At 40.8% G+C, this 16,726-nt stretch overlaps 1 protein-coding gene across 1 annotated transcript in view; it reads left to right on the forward strand.

Annotated features, from left to right (window-relative positions):
- The window catches only part of tenm1 (teneurin transmembrane protein 1), a 147,959-nt gene that overhangs the window by 97,847 nt on the left and 33,386 nt on the right, over window positions 1-16,726 (forward strand). The window contains exons 18-20 of the mRNA XM_088009765.1: window positions 9,266-9,420; window positions 14,336-14,419; window positions 14,823-15,017. Of these exons, the coding sequence (XP_087865891.1) occupies window positions 9,266-9,420; window positions 14,336-14,419; window positions 14,823-15,017 (434 nt within the window). The remainder of the gene's footprint in view (window positions 1-9,265; window positions 9,421-14,335; window positions 14,420-14,822; window positions 15,018-16,726) is intronic.

The following is a 16,726-nucleotide window of genomic DNA, read 5'->3' on the forward strand; positions in this document are numbered from 1 at the left end:
ACACACAAACATTTGTATGGGTTACATAGGTAGAAGGAACTGAAAATCTGAGAAATGGTTTGACTTCCGTAGTTTGACTTGAAGCACTGCTGGTGATAGAATATCAATATTTTCTGTGGTTTTTGTCACAATTTTTTAACAACTATTAAAAACTGTAAGATGATATAAGTATAAATATGTTTACCATTTTGAGTTAGTAGGAGCACAGGCTTACTCCCAATTAAAACACCCAGACCAAATGAGAATGTGAAATGTTTTACTTAATAGCACTACTTTCCCTTTAGTGTTTTCTAAACTATTTGGTCACATGTTCAAGACCCAAGCTTTTCATCTGACGGGTCAAAGATTTAGCCTGATTTTTTAAATATTTTTTTATATTTCTTTTGATGAACTATAAATATATTTTTATTTTTTTTACTAGAAGCATGAAAATGTAATCGCTGTTAAACAGAGGTTTGGTACTATATTGAATCAAAGTTAAGTTTTATGGAGTTGACATTATAGTAGTACTTAATGCTAGTGATTAGTGCACTAGTAGTGCTGCTATTAATCACTAGTAGTAGTGATTAGTACTTGTAGTAGCACTACTACTAGTAGCTAGCTATACAGTAGCTAGTAAAGCTAGCTACTGTATAGCTACAGTGTAGCTGTAGCTATCTTCAACTAGCATCCGCAGAATAAGGTTTAGCGCTAACTGGTCATGATTACTGTGCATTCAACAATTAGAAAAACTTCTGCTTTTTCCAGTCACCTCTTAGGAAAGAAATCAAGCTTGAAATTTCCCAGGTCCAGTGTATCTCTATTGTTTTTTATGTATTTTAAACACAAAAGATAAATCAGGATAACGGCAGTGGCTGCCTCAGTACAGCCACACTTATATTCCCTGTGGGAGCAGAGGCAGTGAAGCTTGGGCACAAGATTCAGTCACTGCACCTCAACTGTGTGTTTTCCTTTTTTTTTAATTCTCGTTTTCAAAAACATGGTGACATGATCCAAACCCAGAAATTAGCGACAAACATATGGGAGCTGCCTCATATTAGGGAGGTTTTTTTTTTTAAACTGTAGGAGGAGTGGAAGCATCACCTAAATACAAATCCAGTTGGATTTCCTGTATTCTCATTTTTCAGCCTTAAAATTGTTCCTTCCCATTTGATTCCATTTACTCTTCCTCCCCCCCCACTAGAGCACCTCACTGGTTTGTTATTGTGATGAGGTTTGGTTAACAGGAAAAAAAAAATCCTCTTTTGATAGACCTCCGTGCGTTTGTTTGATGTTCTAAACAGTGCAACCTAATCTGCAGACGCTCTGCAGTGATCCAAACCCTCTCAGCCTTTCACAGAGCTTTCCAGCCCAAAGCTTTTCACTAGGTTCTATAATTGAGTTTGTCTGCCGCCTCTGTGATTGCTTTGGATCTTTCTTCGCTATCAAACATGGCAATTACTGCCAAATCGCATATTTTCTAAAAAAGAAAAAAAAGAGTCTATTCGCTTAGAAATTAGCGTGCAACTGTTACAGAAATCTTGTTTTCTTCTTGCCTTGCAATACATGTGTAGAAAGAAACTATAGAAGCCAAAAAAAAGGAAAGAAAAACTGCTATCAATAATTAATTAATGGGGGTTAATATGTTAACAAACTTATACTGCCTGGTAATTAGATGAGCCACAGTGTCTGAATCAGACCTAATTACAAATGCACTGTCTGTGGGGTTTAAATGAATAATTAATTGCAGGACGCATGAATTATTTCTGCTTACATGTTTGTGTTCCTCGTGGCAGAAGTACTGTACATACTTGTGTTGTTTTCCGTTTATTGGGGATAAGTCTTTGATTAGGTAAAAGTAAAAATGATCGGACACCAAACATCTATTACGGCGAAACAGGGAGTAGAACTGCACGTCGTAGATCACAGACAAATAGCTGCTGCACAATCAGTGAGTGATTGATTGCAGCAGCACAAACCTATTGCTCCGGATTATTTATATGTTTATTTATTTTTTTGTTTTTTGTTGGGGGTTTTTTTCAAGTGAAGGTGTCGGATCAGGCATTCTGTCGGCACACGGAGCCCGTGTGCGGTGCACGGCATTGTTTCGCTCCCAGACTGAGCGAGCAGGTTTATTTCCTCCGTGCCCACAGGCGACCTCTCGGTCTTCACAAAAAAACGAAAAAGAAACAAAAAAAGTTGTGGGTATGTATGCGCGCCCGTGGGTGGGTGTGAGAATTTCTCATCTGCAAAAACCGCTCTGATTTATCCGCTCCGTATTTGCATACGTGCACAATGTGATTAACTGCCGGGCCTTATCTTTTCGCCAAGTTGCCTCATTGCATGCATGCCTGCATGCGCCTACCCACCGCCGGTTGACTCCCCGGGTTCGCACAAGTCCACGTGTGTGTGTGTGTGTGTGTGCTCGCTCTCTCTCACTCTTTCTCTCAGATTCACACATTCACGTAGCTAAGCGTTTGTCAGAAGCAAGGTGATGGAAGTGAACAGTAAACCACAATGAGCAGGCAGAGACTGAAACGCCGTGTTGTTCGGCCTCACTTACGACCGGACTGCAGCAGCGGCTGAACCCTGCAGGCTCTCCCCAGCTAATATGTTTGGCCTTATTTATGGCCTGGGTGGCTCTCCGCGGTCAGTTGTGCAGGTGAAACAGTCCATCTGTCTACATTCACTTGTCAGTCACACGTGGTATTTTAGCACTGAATTGCCATTGGCCATAATCAACAACTGCTGGGATCATTTAGATGCTGTAATAATACGTCAGTGTGTGTCATTATCGCCCAGTGGGCCCGGGGATATGGAAGGGCAGAGCGAATGACTTACCTCAGGTGTGCGCTTGTTGTGTGACCGAATGGAAGTTTTTCCAGGCTGAAACTTATCTTCATTGTGATGCTTGTTTTCTTTCTTGTTGTCTTTGTTTTTGTTTTTTTGTTGTTGTTTTTTTTTGTTATGTTTTGTTCTGTCAGAATACATCATGATTCAGAAGTTTACATACACTCATCATGGGTATGGTTGTCATGTTAATTGATTTTTAATGATGTGTCTGAACATTTCTGGTGGTATGATGATACATCAGACAATTTCAGTGATTGTTTTTTTTTAAACACAATTTAGGTGGACAATAATTAATGTGTTTTTTTTCCCCAAGTTTTTCATATTTTTTCTATTATGCTTATATTATCCACTCCAACTGATATTTGGATGGCATAAATGAACCCCATTGAAAACCTCCTGGTTATTCCACCAAATGTTGGTTTCTGAACTCTTCCTGTGTTAAAACATTAGTGTTGTTGTTTCTAAGTGAATATTAACTCGTTTTCTTTGGCTTATTTGAGGTCTGAAAGCACCGCATGTTTTTCGTTATTGTGGCAATTTCTAATTTTCTGCACATAAATACTACATTTTTGCTATGAATTTCAAACATACCTATAAAAAGTAAAATCAGAGAAACTGATCACTTAAGTGGTCTCTTAATTTTTTCCAGAGTTGTATATATATATATATATATGAAATTGGTTATAAACCCCATGTTTTAGTAGCTATTTCAACCACTCTTTGCGTCATCATTTGTGGAGTTCATTTTTAACATTTGGTTTCTCTGCTTTGTCCATTCCAAAAATCTATTAGATGTGTTTGAATATAATTGCATCAAAGATTCAATCATGTGGCCTAATCTGCCTGACCCAGGTGAAATTAAATTTGTCAGGATGGTTAGGAGGAGAACGGGAACAAACAGAGATCAAGCGTATCATAAAGTCTTTGCCGCTGAAACCGCCGTGTCGCTGACCTCTACAGGAATATACGCTGCCATCACGTTCAGTAAATCATTAATTATTATATGTGTTCAGATGAGGCTCATTCAGTCAGATTTAAAGAACTGCTTGTACGTTTTATTAAGGATAATTTTCTGTATTAAAATGTTTTTACTGATCTGAAGGAGGTTTCTAATCTTAAATGTTGCATTTTAGTTAAGGAAAAATCATCATATTTAACTAATGGAAAGGCTTGAAAAGATCAGTCTGTGTGCAATTAGGCTTTTTAAATGTGCTTCAGTTAGTAAAATGAGTAAATGAAATAAATGAATATGCAATATTCTAATTTTCTGATGACTGTATTCTGACAGAGTGCTGATCAAGAAAGAAGTGCACAAGCATGAGTGGAAGTTGCAGCTGCCAAATTAGCAAAACCAAATGTTCTTTGGACAAAACAGTTACAGTGTTTAAATCTTGGTCTAGATGTACTGAGATGTATGTATTGAGGCCTTAGTCCTCATGCCAGTGGTCGCAGGTTCGATTCCCAGCCTGGTGACATTATCCGCATGTCTTCCCTCTCTCTCATAACCCTCTTTCCTGTCAAACTACTTTCAAATAAAGGCCACTAGAGTCAACAAAACCTTTAAAAAAAAAAAAAAAACATATTTATATTTGGTATCTCTGGGTTGTGTGTATCGTATGCTTATTAAACGCGTCACAGAAGCCAAAGCCGGACCATCGAGTTAATCATTTCGGCCGGTTTCAGGCCTTGAATCTAATCTCTATTGTTGATTTAAAGACAATTGTCAGTCAACTCTAAAACAGACGTGTTCAAAAATATCCTAAAGAGTTCAAAATTATAGCGATAATCTCTCCAATGACGAGTATACATCAACGTCTTGCAGGTTTATTGCGTAGGCTGTCCTGATTGTCAGGGAAGTTGATGTGTTTTGACAAGTCTTCTTCAAACCTATAGCAGCAGCTACTTTGACAGCTTTAGTGTCACTCTTTGAAAGGCGAGAGCAAATACCAACCAGCTGACTTCCTGCAGTCTTGATCTTCAGGTGTTAGCAGTCAGAGCTCACAGCTCACCGCATTCGGATGTAGCTGAGCGCCACGGGGCTGTCGTCGACTGTTGCTGCTAAGTGAGACGCAAATCCACCGCCTGAGTTATAATTAGTCTTTTTCTCGCCTCGTCCTGCTTCCTACCTTCCACCTTTCCTCACCTCTCTACGCGGGAGCTCCCTCGTGGCTCCTTCTCTTCAAATGTCTGTAATCAACACAACAAGACGTTCTCCGGGAGCCCTCTTTAAGGCATTAATCAGATTGGATTGGATTGCAGTGCCACAGGGGGGTCATTACGACCGATATTCTTTTGACGGGGACACAGAGCAAAGAGATCCCTTTTGACAGAGAGGGATGGGCCTGTAATAGTTCATTTACCCAACTCCTCATCACACATTTGTCTTATCAGCACCTTCTTCTTTTTTTGTTGTTCCTCTTTCCGGATGCTGTTTGTACTTCTTCCTTAAATATAATGCTGTGTCACTCGTTCTTTCACTCTGCTCTGTTCCTCCAAGGTCAGCTCACCAGCATCGCTAAAGATCCCGCTCTGAATCGAGCCGAATGTCCGTCCGTCTCCCTCTGGAGCTCAGATTTGTCTCAATTACTCCGCTCCTTGTACGTCTGCCTAAACATGAACATCTGAGAGTCTTTTTCACTCTGGGAGAAACAGTAAATCCTCTGATGTCTTCTGAGTATCCTTTGGATATAGAGAGAGGCTGTAAATTCCCCTAATGCAACACACATCTTTATCCGCGGCGGCAGGAAATCCAGCCGCTGACAAGGAGAATGTGGACTAATCTACCGCCTTTTCGATAAACATTGTGGGATACTCTTAAGCAACTCTTAAACTGGTGTAAATCCCTACGCAAAAGAATAATAGTGATCTTTCTTCATTGTTGTGGCTGCGCGACGATGAATAAGTCAGTCTGGTGCTGTATTTATTGTTCTAAAGAGATTGGCAGCCATTCAGAGCCCCTTTCAGTGGAAACAGACGGCGTGCCGAAACCGAGGATGTCACAAAAAAAAGGGAAGAAAAAGAACAATGAGGAGGAGAGGAGGGTGTAGGATGAAGGGAATGTTAGGCAAGAAGTCAATGGAAGTGGGCGAGAAGACGTTCAGGGACAGTGTGGCGAGAGAGGAGGGGAAATCAGTATTGAGGGAGAGTCCCGTCTGCCTCGTCATGTCCTTGTGCAGGATTTATGAGCTCTACGATCAGGGACGGGTTTTGGATGGGAGCTCCAGGAGCAGGGATGTATGGGAAAGTGAAAGAAGGAGTGCGTAGAAGACGAGTACGGGAGTACTGCGTTTTTAGGGGCTAAGTGGGCTCAGGGCGAAGTGTGGGTTAAGACTCACCTCCTGCAACATACCAGGTGACAAGAGGGGGAAGCAGCAAGGTTGAGACGAGCAGAAGAAGAACATAGAGGGGAAAAAAAATGCAGGCGCACAGATTAAAGCAGAGCAAAGACATAACCCAAGAGTTGAAGGTCAGTGATTTGATTAGAAGTCAGAAGATACAGGAGAGCAGAGCAGCAGCAACAACAAAAAGAAAAAACAACGCAAAGGGAAGAGGGCACTAGGAAAAAAAGAGAGCAGGAGAAGATCAAGTTAGGCATGATGGAGAGCAGAGGGAAGCTAGCAAAGGTGCTGTTTGAGTTCAGGGCGATGCTGTCTGGGCGGTGTAATCTGTCTGTGTCAGAGGAATGATGAAGGGGCCAGCAGGGAGAGCTCTGCAGTTCACCTCCTGGCCCCTGGAGGAAACACAGGCCCTCCCCCCCTGCCCACCTCCCGTCTGCAGTGCCACTTCACCTGTACAATTTATGACTGGAGGGGTCGACCCAGGGTTGCTAAGCGCGAGGACGCTGGCGAATCCAGCGGCGGTGGCGGCGCGTGTTTGTGTGCGCGTGTCTGATGTGTGTCCGCATATGGGTGTGCTTGTTGAGGAAAATCTTTTTGAGCAGAAAGTTTATTTTATAGCCTGAAGGATGAGACACTTGATCGAACCTGGAACAAAGGGCAGAAAGGACTTCTTGTTTCTGGTTCAGCGTAAGGACGCCAAAAGGATTTTCTGTGGATCAAAAAGGAAAAAAAATACAGCTACAGCTAGAAAACTATCAGGGAAAACACTGAAGATTTTGACATTTCGTCCCTGAGGGCTCGGGGAAACGTAGATTACGTAAATATGTGACATTAGATGGTGGACCTTCACTACAAATCCCAGAGCTTCACACAGATCACATTTGGCGCGCTAAGAAGCAGCACACCTATGGTTTCTACAGATTGTACTTCCATTGCAGTAGTGCTCCCTCTTCTTGAACTTTTTCATATTTCATCGTGTTTCAACTACAAATTGTTTAACTATTTTTATTTATTTGGGAGAACAAAAAGATGTTTCCTGATGGTTTCCTGTTTATTTTATTTTTTTTGCAATAAAATCTGAAAAGTGTTGCATGTTTTTGCATTTAGCCTCCTTTAATCTGATGGCCCGAAACTATTATTCCTAGTGTGAGACATGGTGGTGGCAGCATCATGCTGTGGAGATTCATTATTTTTCAGTCGACAGGAAGGTCGACTGAATAATTATTTCGAATTCAATAATTCGAAATAATGCGAACTTTATTCATAATGACGTCTATTATTAAAACTGAAGGGATGTGAATATTTATATGAGGTTTTTTTGTTTTACTTTAGCTTTATGTGTCACTCAGTGCTAGAATTGAAACTGGATCATCAGGAAGCCGGTTTGTACCACTGGCTTGAACAGAACCCATGTAAACACTACAGTCTAAGCTAAAGATAGCCCTAATCAATATCAGCCTGTAAACCAGAATTAGAATTAGACTCTAATGTCTAATTTTACTTTCTGGCTGCAAACATTTAATTGTGCTTTAAAAGCAGGCCCGGCTTAAAAAGACTGACTCAGATGTGAGAAACTGCGACTGTTAGCATTAGCATTATTATATTCCTGTCTAGGAAGTTGATCACTTTGCAAGGTCAGTCTTTCCTGCGTATGAAAGGCTTTGCTGTGATGTGTAGACGGTAAATAACAAATCAGTTTTTAAAAAAATTAATTTTGCATTCTGGATTGCTGATGTTTTATTCTTTCTTTTACCCTTTTTTATTTTGGCTATACTTTAAAAACATTCCCTGTCACATTGTTGGAGGTAAATCTATACTGATCTCACATCAGTTTTAAAATTGTTAACTTTTAATTTAGTTTCATAAAACACTGTGTGATTTATTTTTCATTTTTGACTGTGCTTTCTGAATACAAATGCATTAACAGAACCACAATAAATGAATTAACTGTCTGCTGCATGTGTCACCAGACCAAAAAAAAAATAAAAAATGTGCCGACACGTTTTGGCCAATCATCAAATTAATTCAGGAAGAAGGCAAAACAAATAAATAATTGCTCAATTAAGCAGCTAATGGATTTCCGTATGAATCTGTTTTTAACCTTCCATCATGCCTCCCTGTACCATTTAATTGTTTTTGGTTTCAGGCCGCACTCTATTTACATTGATTGATTTTCTTTTATAGGTTTTGTCGCCATAAAGCCCTTCGAGGCATGCTCGAGACAAAGAAATCTAACGCATAAATCTGACGCGACCTAATGATGAGCCATAAACAAAATGTGTTTGTAAATGAAGTGATTGAGCTGGAGGTGGGAGGAAGGAATACTAAAATATGGCTTATTGTCACAGATGCTAAGTGAAAGCAATCCCGGGGAATTGGCTGCTCGCGCTGCGGAAGAGGTGAGGGTTGAGTCGTGGAATATTATTGCGGCGGCGTTTGAGTCAAAGGGCCATTCTCTGCATGGAGATGAGGCGGGAATGAAGGTCACTCCTCATCCATAACAGATGATTCATAGTCCGCCCTGACCTTTAATACCTGGATTTACTTCTTTTCCTCTTTTCTCTGCTCTCCGCGTACTGCTCGCGCTCCCCGCATCCCCTCCCCGCGAGGAGTTCAAGTGTAAGCTCGCCATGGCAACACGCACTTGCAAAGCCCGCGCGTCCGCACGACGAGGGGAGTGCAAATAAAGGTAAACATATGCACACATGCAGACGTCGTGTGCGTGTTTGAAGAGCCGGCGCCCATTTCTAAATGCACATTTGCACAGGCGTCAAATGTCAAAAGTTCACTGCGGCACCCCGCTCACATCTAATGTGACAAATAACTTCTTCCTCCCGTTGCATTGTTCTAATCCCTTTAGTGGGCTCTGGAATGGAAATATAATTACATTTCTGTGGTGCAGTGCCTTTGATAAGACAGCCGCTTGCCGAGCTGAATGACTAACCGAGTTGGAAGCCCTCTTCGCCTCGCTCAACTATCCTCCACTCCTCTTCGAGTCTCTTTTTCCTACTCCTTTTTTTTTGGTATTCCCAGTTTTTTTTTTCTCTCTCTTTTCTTCCCCTCTCATTTCCTGACTTTCTCTCTCACCCACGCAGGTATTGCCGTGGATAAGAGAGGAGTTGTCTACTTCGTGGATGGCACCACCATTCAGAAGATTAATGAGCGGGGTCTGCTCTCCACCGTGATTGGCTCAAACGGACTGATGTCGACGCAGCCACTGAGCTGCGATGCGCGCATGGATATCAGCCAGGTAAGCTAATAACGCGCCGCAGAATTTCAATGACTAGCAGAGAGAAAGAGAGAGCGAGAGAGACGACGCCTCGTTTGGCTCTGAAAGATTGTCTAAATAATTTGTGGAAGCATTTGTCTCCTGAATGTCATCCATGTCAGCTAATTAAAATCATTATATCAAAATGGCAATGGATCACAAAGTTTGTTGTTCCGTTCGCATAGCGCTGATTGTTTTGTCAACCGCGCTTTGCTAAACTTTGAGGAACAAATGTGTCTCGGGCGGAAGACGGACCGCTCGCGCCGGTTTCGATCAGCCATCCCTTCTGAACACGCTGCTAACTAATATCAGGCCTATTAGAGCTGCGGATGAATAATAGATGAGCTGCTGGCTCTGTGGAGGGATATCTGCCCCCACATAGTGCCTGTGTATGTCTGTGTGAATATGCGTGTTGAAGCTAAGTGAATTCCCCAAAGTGCTATTTCGTGTCTTAGCACCCGGGCTACGTTTCAGTTCCTATGTTTGTTCGTCACTGGTCTGATCGCGTCTGTCCTCCATCTGAGTTGGCTCTCTTCTTCTCCTGGCTTGCCGTGACCTCAGTCGGTATTGACGGAAACTCCTGCAGCCCTGACAAGACAAACGTTGCTGCAGAGATGGCAGCTGAGCAGCAGAGGGCCTGCGCACTGTATGCAGATGTGGACAAATTTGTTGGTGACGATGTGTGTAAAAAAAAATATTCACCTTTATTTTTTACTGTATTGTAATCTCAGATAGAAACCTTTCAAAATATCCCATATTTAATTTGATTGGTGCAGAGAAAAAAAAAATCAAAGTTATAAAATATTTTACCTGTTGAAAATGCTCTATGGAAGCCTCTTTTGTCAAAATGTCTTCACATGCGAAAGACCCAGAGTCCTGGCTGCTCTTCTGATCATCCCACATGTTTTCTACGAGATTTAATTCTGGGAATGCGATGGCAACGAAACGAACCAGGTTTATTTGCACATACGCTTTGAATCGTTATCCTGCTAAAAAAAACAAACCCAAACAAAAACAAAATAAAAGACCCAGTCCGCTTGCAGTTTTCTGATTTATATTTAAGCAGCCTTAGTGTTTCAAAGGGTCCGTGAAGCCTGGCAGTCCCAGCAAGGCTCTCAGAGTCTTTGAAAACGAAGCGGTGATAGATTTGCTTAACCGCCATCACACTCAGCAGACAATTAAAGGATAAATACGCACATTCAGCCTGTGTCTGATGTCAGCAGGGTAAGTTCACATGCTGACATTTGTTTCTGTAGGATAGAATAGACATCACTCTCTCTTTTTACCTCCCTTAATATCTGAAGAGTAGAGAAAAATGACCTCACATCAGGCGTACTTTTTGTGAAACAGGAAGTAATAGATTGTAATCTTACTTAAGAAAGTAAGATATAAATATCTAAAAATAACAGGTTTTGATTTAAGGGGTTAATGATAACTATGACATTTTGTTAAAAATACACTGATAAAAATTGTGCTCAGATTAAATCTTGATTTTATAGCTGTTCACTCAGAGATTCTGCTGCTGCCACTAAAGAGTTATTCATTTCAAGGCTTTTTTTATGCATCTTTTCTGGAGGTTGCTAACAAATACGTGGTAAACTTAAAGTGATAAAGAGCTTCATGCTCTCCACAGCTGGTGCATTGGGCAATATGGTATAGTTTATGATCCATGATGAAGCCACGAAACAGCTTTTTGCTGCCTTCAATAAAAAATAAAAAAATAAACATTTATAAACAGTAATTACAGCGTGCAAAAACACCAGCTGTCCATATTTATCAGCAATACGGCTGTCATTTTCAGAAAAATTAGACGTTTATAAACTTCTAACCTTTCAAATGGATCATTTTAAGTGTTTTCACCGACCACTGAATCGTGTGTTGTGCTGTCTCATTTCCCCACCGACCACAGGTGTTGTGTTGAAACGGAGCATAAAACATATATTTAAAATAATAATAACTGGCAGGTGAATGTAAAGTGTAATTGGGTTTAGTGACCCGGTTTTCTTAAGTTTCTCTCAAGTTGCCCGTGTTGATGCCTGGTCCTTGGCGGCCATTTGCAACATTGTGTGTGTTGTTGATCGGTTATGATGGACGGAATAATAAAGACCTGTAAAGACCAGCTGCCATTATAGCCTTCATATTTATTTATTTGGCATTCCCACTCAGGCCTGTCACAGTAAATCAAATTATCACATGATAAATTAAAAGAAACTCAATAATTTTCATTTGCTTGATTTTCTTTTTTTTTTCTTTTTTTTTTTTTACCAAAAACTGAATGATAAATGTCTTCAGCTTGATGTTTTGGTTTCAAACAGCCCTTTTTTGAAAGATAATTTTGTTTGCACAGACTTCATAATTCCTTTTTTTCCCTGTCGTTTTCTTTCTTTATTTTGGATATTTAAAATGTCGTCCAGTTCCAGTCTTTACATGTTCATTAAAATTTAAAGGTTACTGATTTTTGTATGTGTGTTCTTGCATTATTATGCCTTTATATTACTTGAAAATGGTCTCAGAAAAACAACATTGTCGTTTAATCGCGATAAGTTCTGGGACAATTTATCGTCTAGCTAAATTTATTGTGACAGGCCTAACGATTCAAACGGCGTATTAGAAAAGGATTATTGATGCCCTTTAGTTTCCTTGCTGACTCCCAGCTGCCCAGAAATTACTCTGTACCGATCACCAGGCGTTGTATAGTATTTCTATAAATTCGGCACATTATGTTTCAAAACCGTCGTCTTTTCCCACTTGATGAATCTCTCCCCTCCTCTTAAAATTTGATTTCGGAGCGAGCCTTCTTCCCACTCTCGTTTTGACAGAGCCATGTCAGTGGCAATTTAACATGATCCATTTATTTACCAATCCATCCTGAGAGTTTGTACCATTTGCTGCCATTTTCACCATAATGAGTCTATGCCAATAATCCTACAATAGATACTTCTAACAAAGTTAAAAAGTTGAGAGGAAGCAAAAAAAAACAAACACTTAGATCATAAAAGAATATGACGCAACATTTCAGCATTTTAAATGCCAAGGCCAGCCTGACTTCTGGAAGCCGGCGACCTTTGACCTTTGGACAGATGGAAACATTTTGTACTACTGTCTTCTTGCCAGAAAATATTTTCTGCTCCCTTTAAAAATAGATTTAGGAGTCTGTATGTTCAAAAGATAAGAAGAAGTTGCAATAGCTTTGAATGTATCTATTTGTGTGAAGATGTCACTATCAATCTGGCACGTATGGAAACTCATAAGGGACATTTTTTTTTGTCATGTTCATTTTTTTCTTGAATGCAGGACAATTTCAGACTTCATGTTGTGTTGCCTAATAACTGTGTGGCTAAAAAGACAGAATGCTAGTTTTTTAAAGTTTAAAGTTTATTCTCCTACAAAGCGTAATAATTAACACAAATGTATAACAACATTGTTTAACAAACTCTAATTGCTTTATTTGTAAAACAAGAAATTATCAAGTATCATTTCTGCTGCAAAAATGAACCTATTGCTTATTTCAGTATTACTTATGTTCTCTTTTGATATTTTAGACATTCATTCACAGCAATGAGATCAAATTAATGCTTATTAAGCTTAGAAATACTTCTCAAAATCAGAATATTAAACATTTTTATCATTCTGTTCTATGGAGATTTGTACATGTATAAGAACTTTTAGCTAACATGTTAATTGGTCAGGCTTTTAATATTAATATTAATAATAGATTCTAATATTTACAATCAGCCAAATTTATCGTATAAACCAGGAAAATTACTCATTTAAATGGCCTTAAAGCGTCAGTATTTCGTTTAATACTTTGGTTTATTCTTTGATAACAGTGTGGAGTCTAGAGTGGAGCAGATGAAAATTACATATTTAGTAAGAATTGACAAAGCTTTCTTAATCCAAAACGCAACAAATTGATTTCTCAGTTTGTGTGTTGTATTTCTTTTGGGCTTCAGTTCAGAAAGGAAAAAAAAAACAACAGTGTTAAAAAATTGAAGCAAAGTGCAGCCCTGGGTATCACCAAACCTTTCTCGAATTCACACTCTGATGTATTTATTGTTCTGTGAAAGCCGAGCAATCCGGACAAATTTACTCTGATTAATTCAATCCTAAAACCGGATTAAAGTTCCGTCTGACTTTCACGACAGCGGGCCTGACTCTGTGTGAACGGGTCACGACGCTTCCTGGAGGAGGTCGCCCATCATCGCAGCTACAGTTCATTACCGTGAGCAGGGGGGGATTTGATGCATGCCGTCTCTGGTTTGAGGGACGCGCAGAATCCCACTTGATGAATCTCTCCCCTCCTCTTAAAATAGGATTTCGGAGCGAGCCTTCTTCCCACTCTCGTTTTGACAGAGCCTATAATTGGACATGTCAGTGGCAATTTAACATGATCCATTTATTTACCAATCCATCCTGAGAGTCATCAATCACCTGATTCCCCATCATCCCCTCCCCCCCACCCCAACGCCGCCGCTCGCCGTTTTGTTTGTGCTGCTTGGAGACGGACGGCGACGTGGGCGGCTGTGAGACGGCGTCGGCTTTGTCCGGCTTTGACCCCCTGCGGTTCCAGCGGACGCGGCGGTGCTATTTGAGCGGGCAGCGATCACCGTTATTGGTTGACATTTGGAACTCAGCCGAAGCGAGCCGGTGTGAGACTTGAATAAACACGGGGAAGGCTCCCTGCCCGACGCTGACCTTTGCATGAGCAGGGAGGGTCAGGAGGCCTAATGCTATGTTATTAAGGAGATATTATTTGCACTACCTGCAACTGACTCATGTGGCAGTTGCCGTCAAAAGGTTTGTGTTAGCTTTCCCGCTTTTGACAACAGTCTTGACATGATGGGTCCCCTGACGCGCATGCGTGCGTGCGTGTGTGTGTGTATGTCTGACTTCACAGGTGCGCTTGGAGTGGCCGACAGACCTCGCCATTAACCCGCTGGACAACTCCCTCTACATCCTGGACAACAACATCGTTCTGCAGGTTGGGAAAACAAAACACTCGCAAAACACATTTGTCTCATTCTGTCACCTTCCTGAAGAGTCATGCTGCGAAGTACGCTGCCGAATGAGAGCCGATTTACAAATTCGTCAGCCGTCCCTGGAGATCCACTTTAGATGGAGTGAGTCTGCCAAGATAAATAAAAGCAAAAGGATGCCGCCACAGGTCGCCGCAGGGGCTGTTTATTAGAAAATGTCATTGAACTCATCGTGCAAAGTTAATGAACGCAGCTCTTTATCTTGTAAAAGCCAGCAGCCGCGGCCGGGGGGCCGGCTCGCCGAGGTTTGATGCGTCCGATCGATAAATTCTCTTATGTCATCAGCGGGTGATTGTGTTGCGTCGGGGCAGGCTTCTGTAGATGATAAATGGCGGCGTGTCGCCGTAGGTGTCGGAGAGCCTCCAGGTGCGGATCGTGGCGGGGCGTCCGATTCACTGCCAGGTCCCCGGCATCGACCACCACCTGGTGAGCCGAGCGGCGGTACGCGCCACCCTGGAGGCCGCCAAGGCCATCGCCCTGTCGCACCTGGGAACGCTGTTCATCGCTGAGACGGACGAGAGGCGGATCAACCGCATCCAGCAGGTACCTGACTATTGATCAGTCTGTTTATCTGACTACCTGTCGATCTGTCTGAATGTCTTCTTCTCTATTTTGATCTGTCTACTCATGTCTGTTTATCTATCTGTCTGAATCTCTGTTTATCCATATCTGTTTGTTTCTACCTTCTATCTGTCTGTCTGTCTGTCTGTCCACCTCTCTGTCATTAAGTACAGATTTCTCTCTAAGTAGATAAATGTATCACACACGGTATAATAAGGTAAAGATTTATAAAAATATGCCTTAAGATAAATTGATCTTTTGTTGCAATAGCGTAATCTCAGACTGAAAAAAGAAAACATTGATCTTTGGTTTGAGTACATTTATTAAGTTCGGGAAAAGTTCCCCAGTAACAAATAGGCGTTTTAAACAAAATCCCCGGTGCCGCAATTATCGGCACACCTGCTGGGATTACATTTCATACGAAGCCCTTTTCTGCTCTTCCTTCCATTAGATTTATATACGAGCACTGAGATGACAACGGAAAATGGTAGATACTGTGTCTGGTGCATCATTTCTGTCTTGATTCGGCCACATGTTTTAGATCATTATCCCGCTAAGAAACCCAGTCTCAGTTTACTGATAGATATTTACTTAAAATATCCAATCCACCAGAGTCCATGATGTAATACTCTCTATATAAGCCGTTAGAAGATAAAGAGTGGGCTTGAGGTGTTTATCCACATTTCAATTTTTTTTTTTTTTTTTTTTTTTTTTGCTTTGCACCAAACCCACTTCAGTTGTAAGTCGCCAAAAGCCCAATCTGTGAATCGCCTGACAAAAACATGCGGTTCCAGTTAAAGTTGCACGTTTTCGTCAGCGACTGCGGGATGGAAAAGGCTCTTTACCAGACTTGTTTTGGAAATAACTCGATATCTAGACGGTGTCTGCTGGTTATTACGGAGACTTCATGTCCTCAAGATGAAAGTTTTTTTGCATTTCTCTAACAGAAAACTTTCAGGATTAATTTCTCTCTAACCATCTCAATCACTGTGCATGGTGGAAATATGGGTCCACATTTTGCCTTGCATGTCACAGTTGCTCAAAACTCTGTAGTTTTTAAGAGTCATTATGTCCTGTTAACCACAAAAAACAATAAATATCTTACATATTTTAATTCTTTAGTGTTTTGAAACCTCTGTTTGCAAACAAAACCACATGGATTGCTAATTAATATCCATAGACACTATGAGAAAGTTTAAAAAGTGAAGTATAATGTGGTGAAATGTCCAGTTATGCTTTTAATTATCCGAGTTGACAGTAGATGTTTTAAATTTACTCAATTTACCGAGTAGATTTATTTGCATTTTTGGGTTTTGGAATATTTTACTGCAATCATACATGAACTTATTACAAGTCAACAACTGTGTGGAGATATATTAAGATGAAAAATGATACAACACCAGGTTGTACCAATATGTATATTGATCTGGTACAGGTTCTTGATGTCAAAAGTGATTTATCTATTCATACACTTGCACATATTATATAATGCTACAGCGCCGCGAACTGCTACAGAAAACAAATACCCTTTCAAAAAAAACCAAAAAAAACCTAGAAACAGAAACAGCTCATACTGAGCTAATATTAGTAATCCATCAGGGCTTTTGACAGTAATTCAACCTTTTGCTGACAGGCTGTTTGCATTGCAGATGCTTGTCAGCAAAGGCGGTGCTTAGAGTCTTTCACTCGAG

The sequence above is a fragment of the Poecilia mexicana genome, unplaced genomic scaffold (assembly GCF_051168715.1).
Source record: "Poecilia mexicana isolate PSO_F unplaced genomic scaffold, ASM5116871v1 scaffold_10, whole genome shotgun sequence".
Classification (NCBI taxonomy): Eukaryota; Metazoa; Chordata; class Actinopteri; order Cyprinodontiformes; family Poeciliidae; genus Poecilia; species Poecilia mexicana.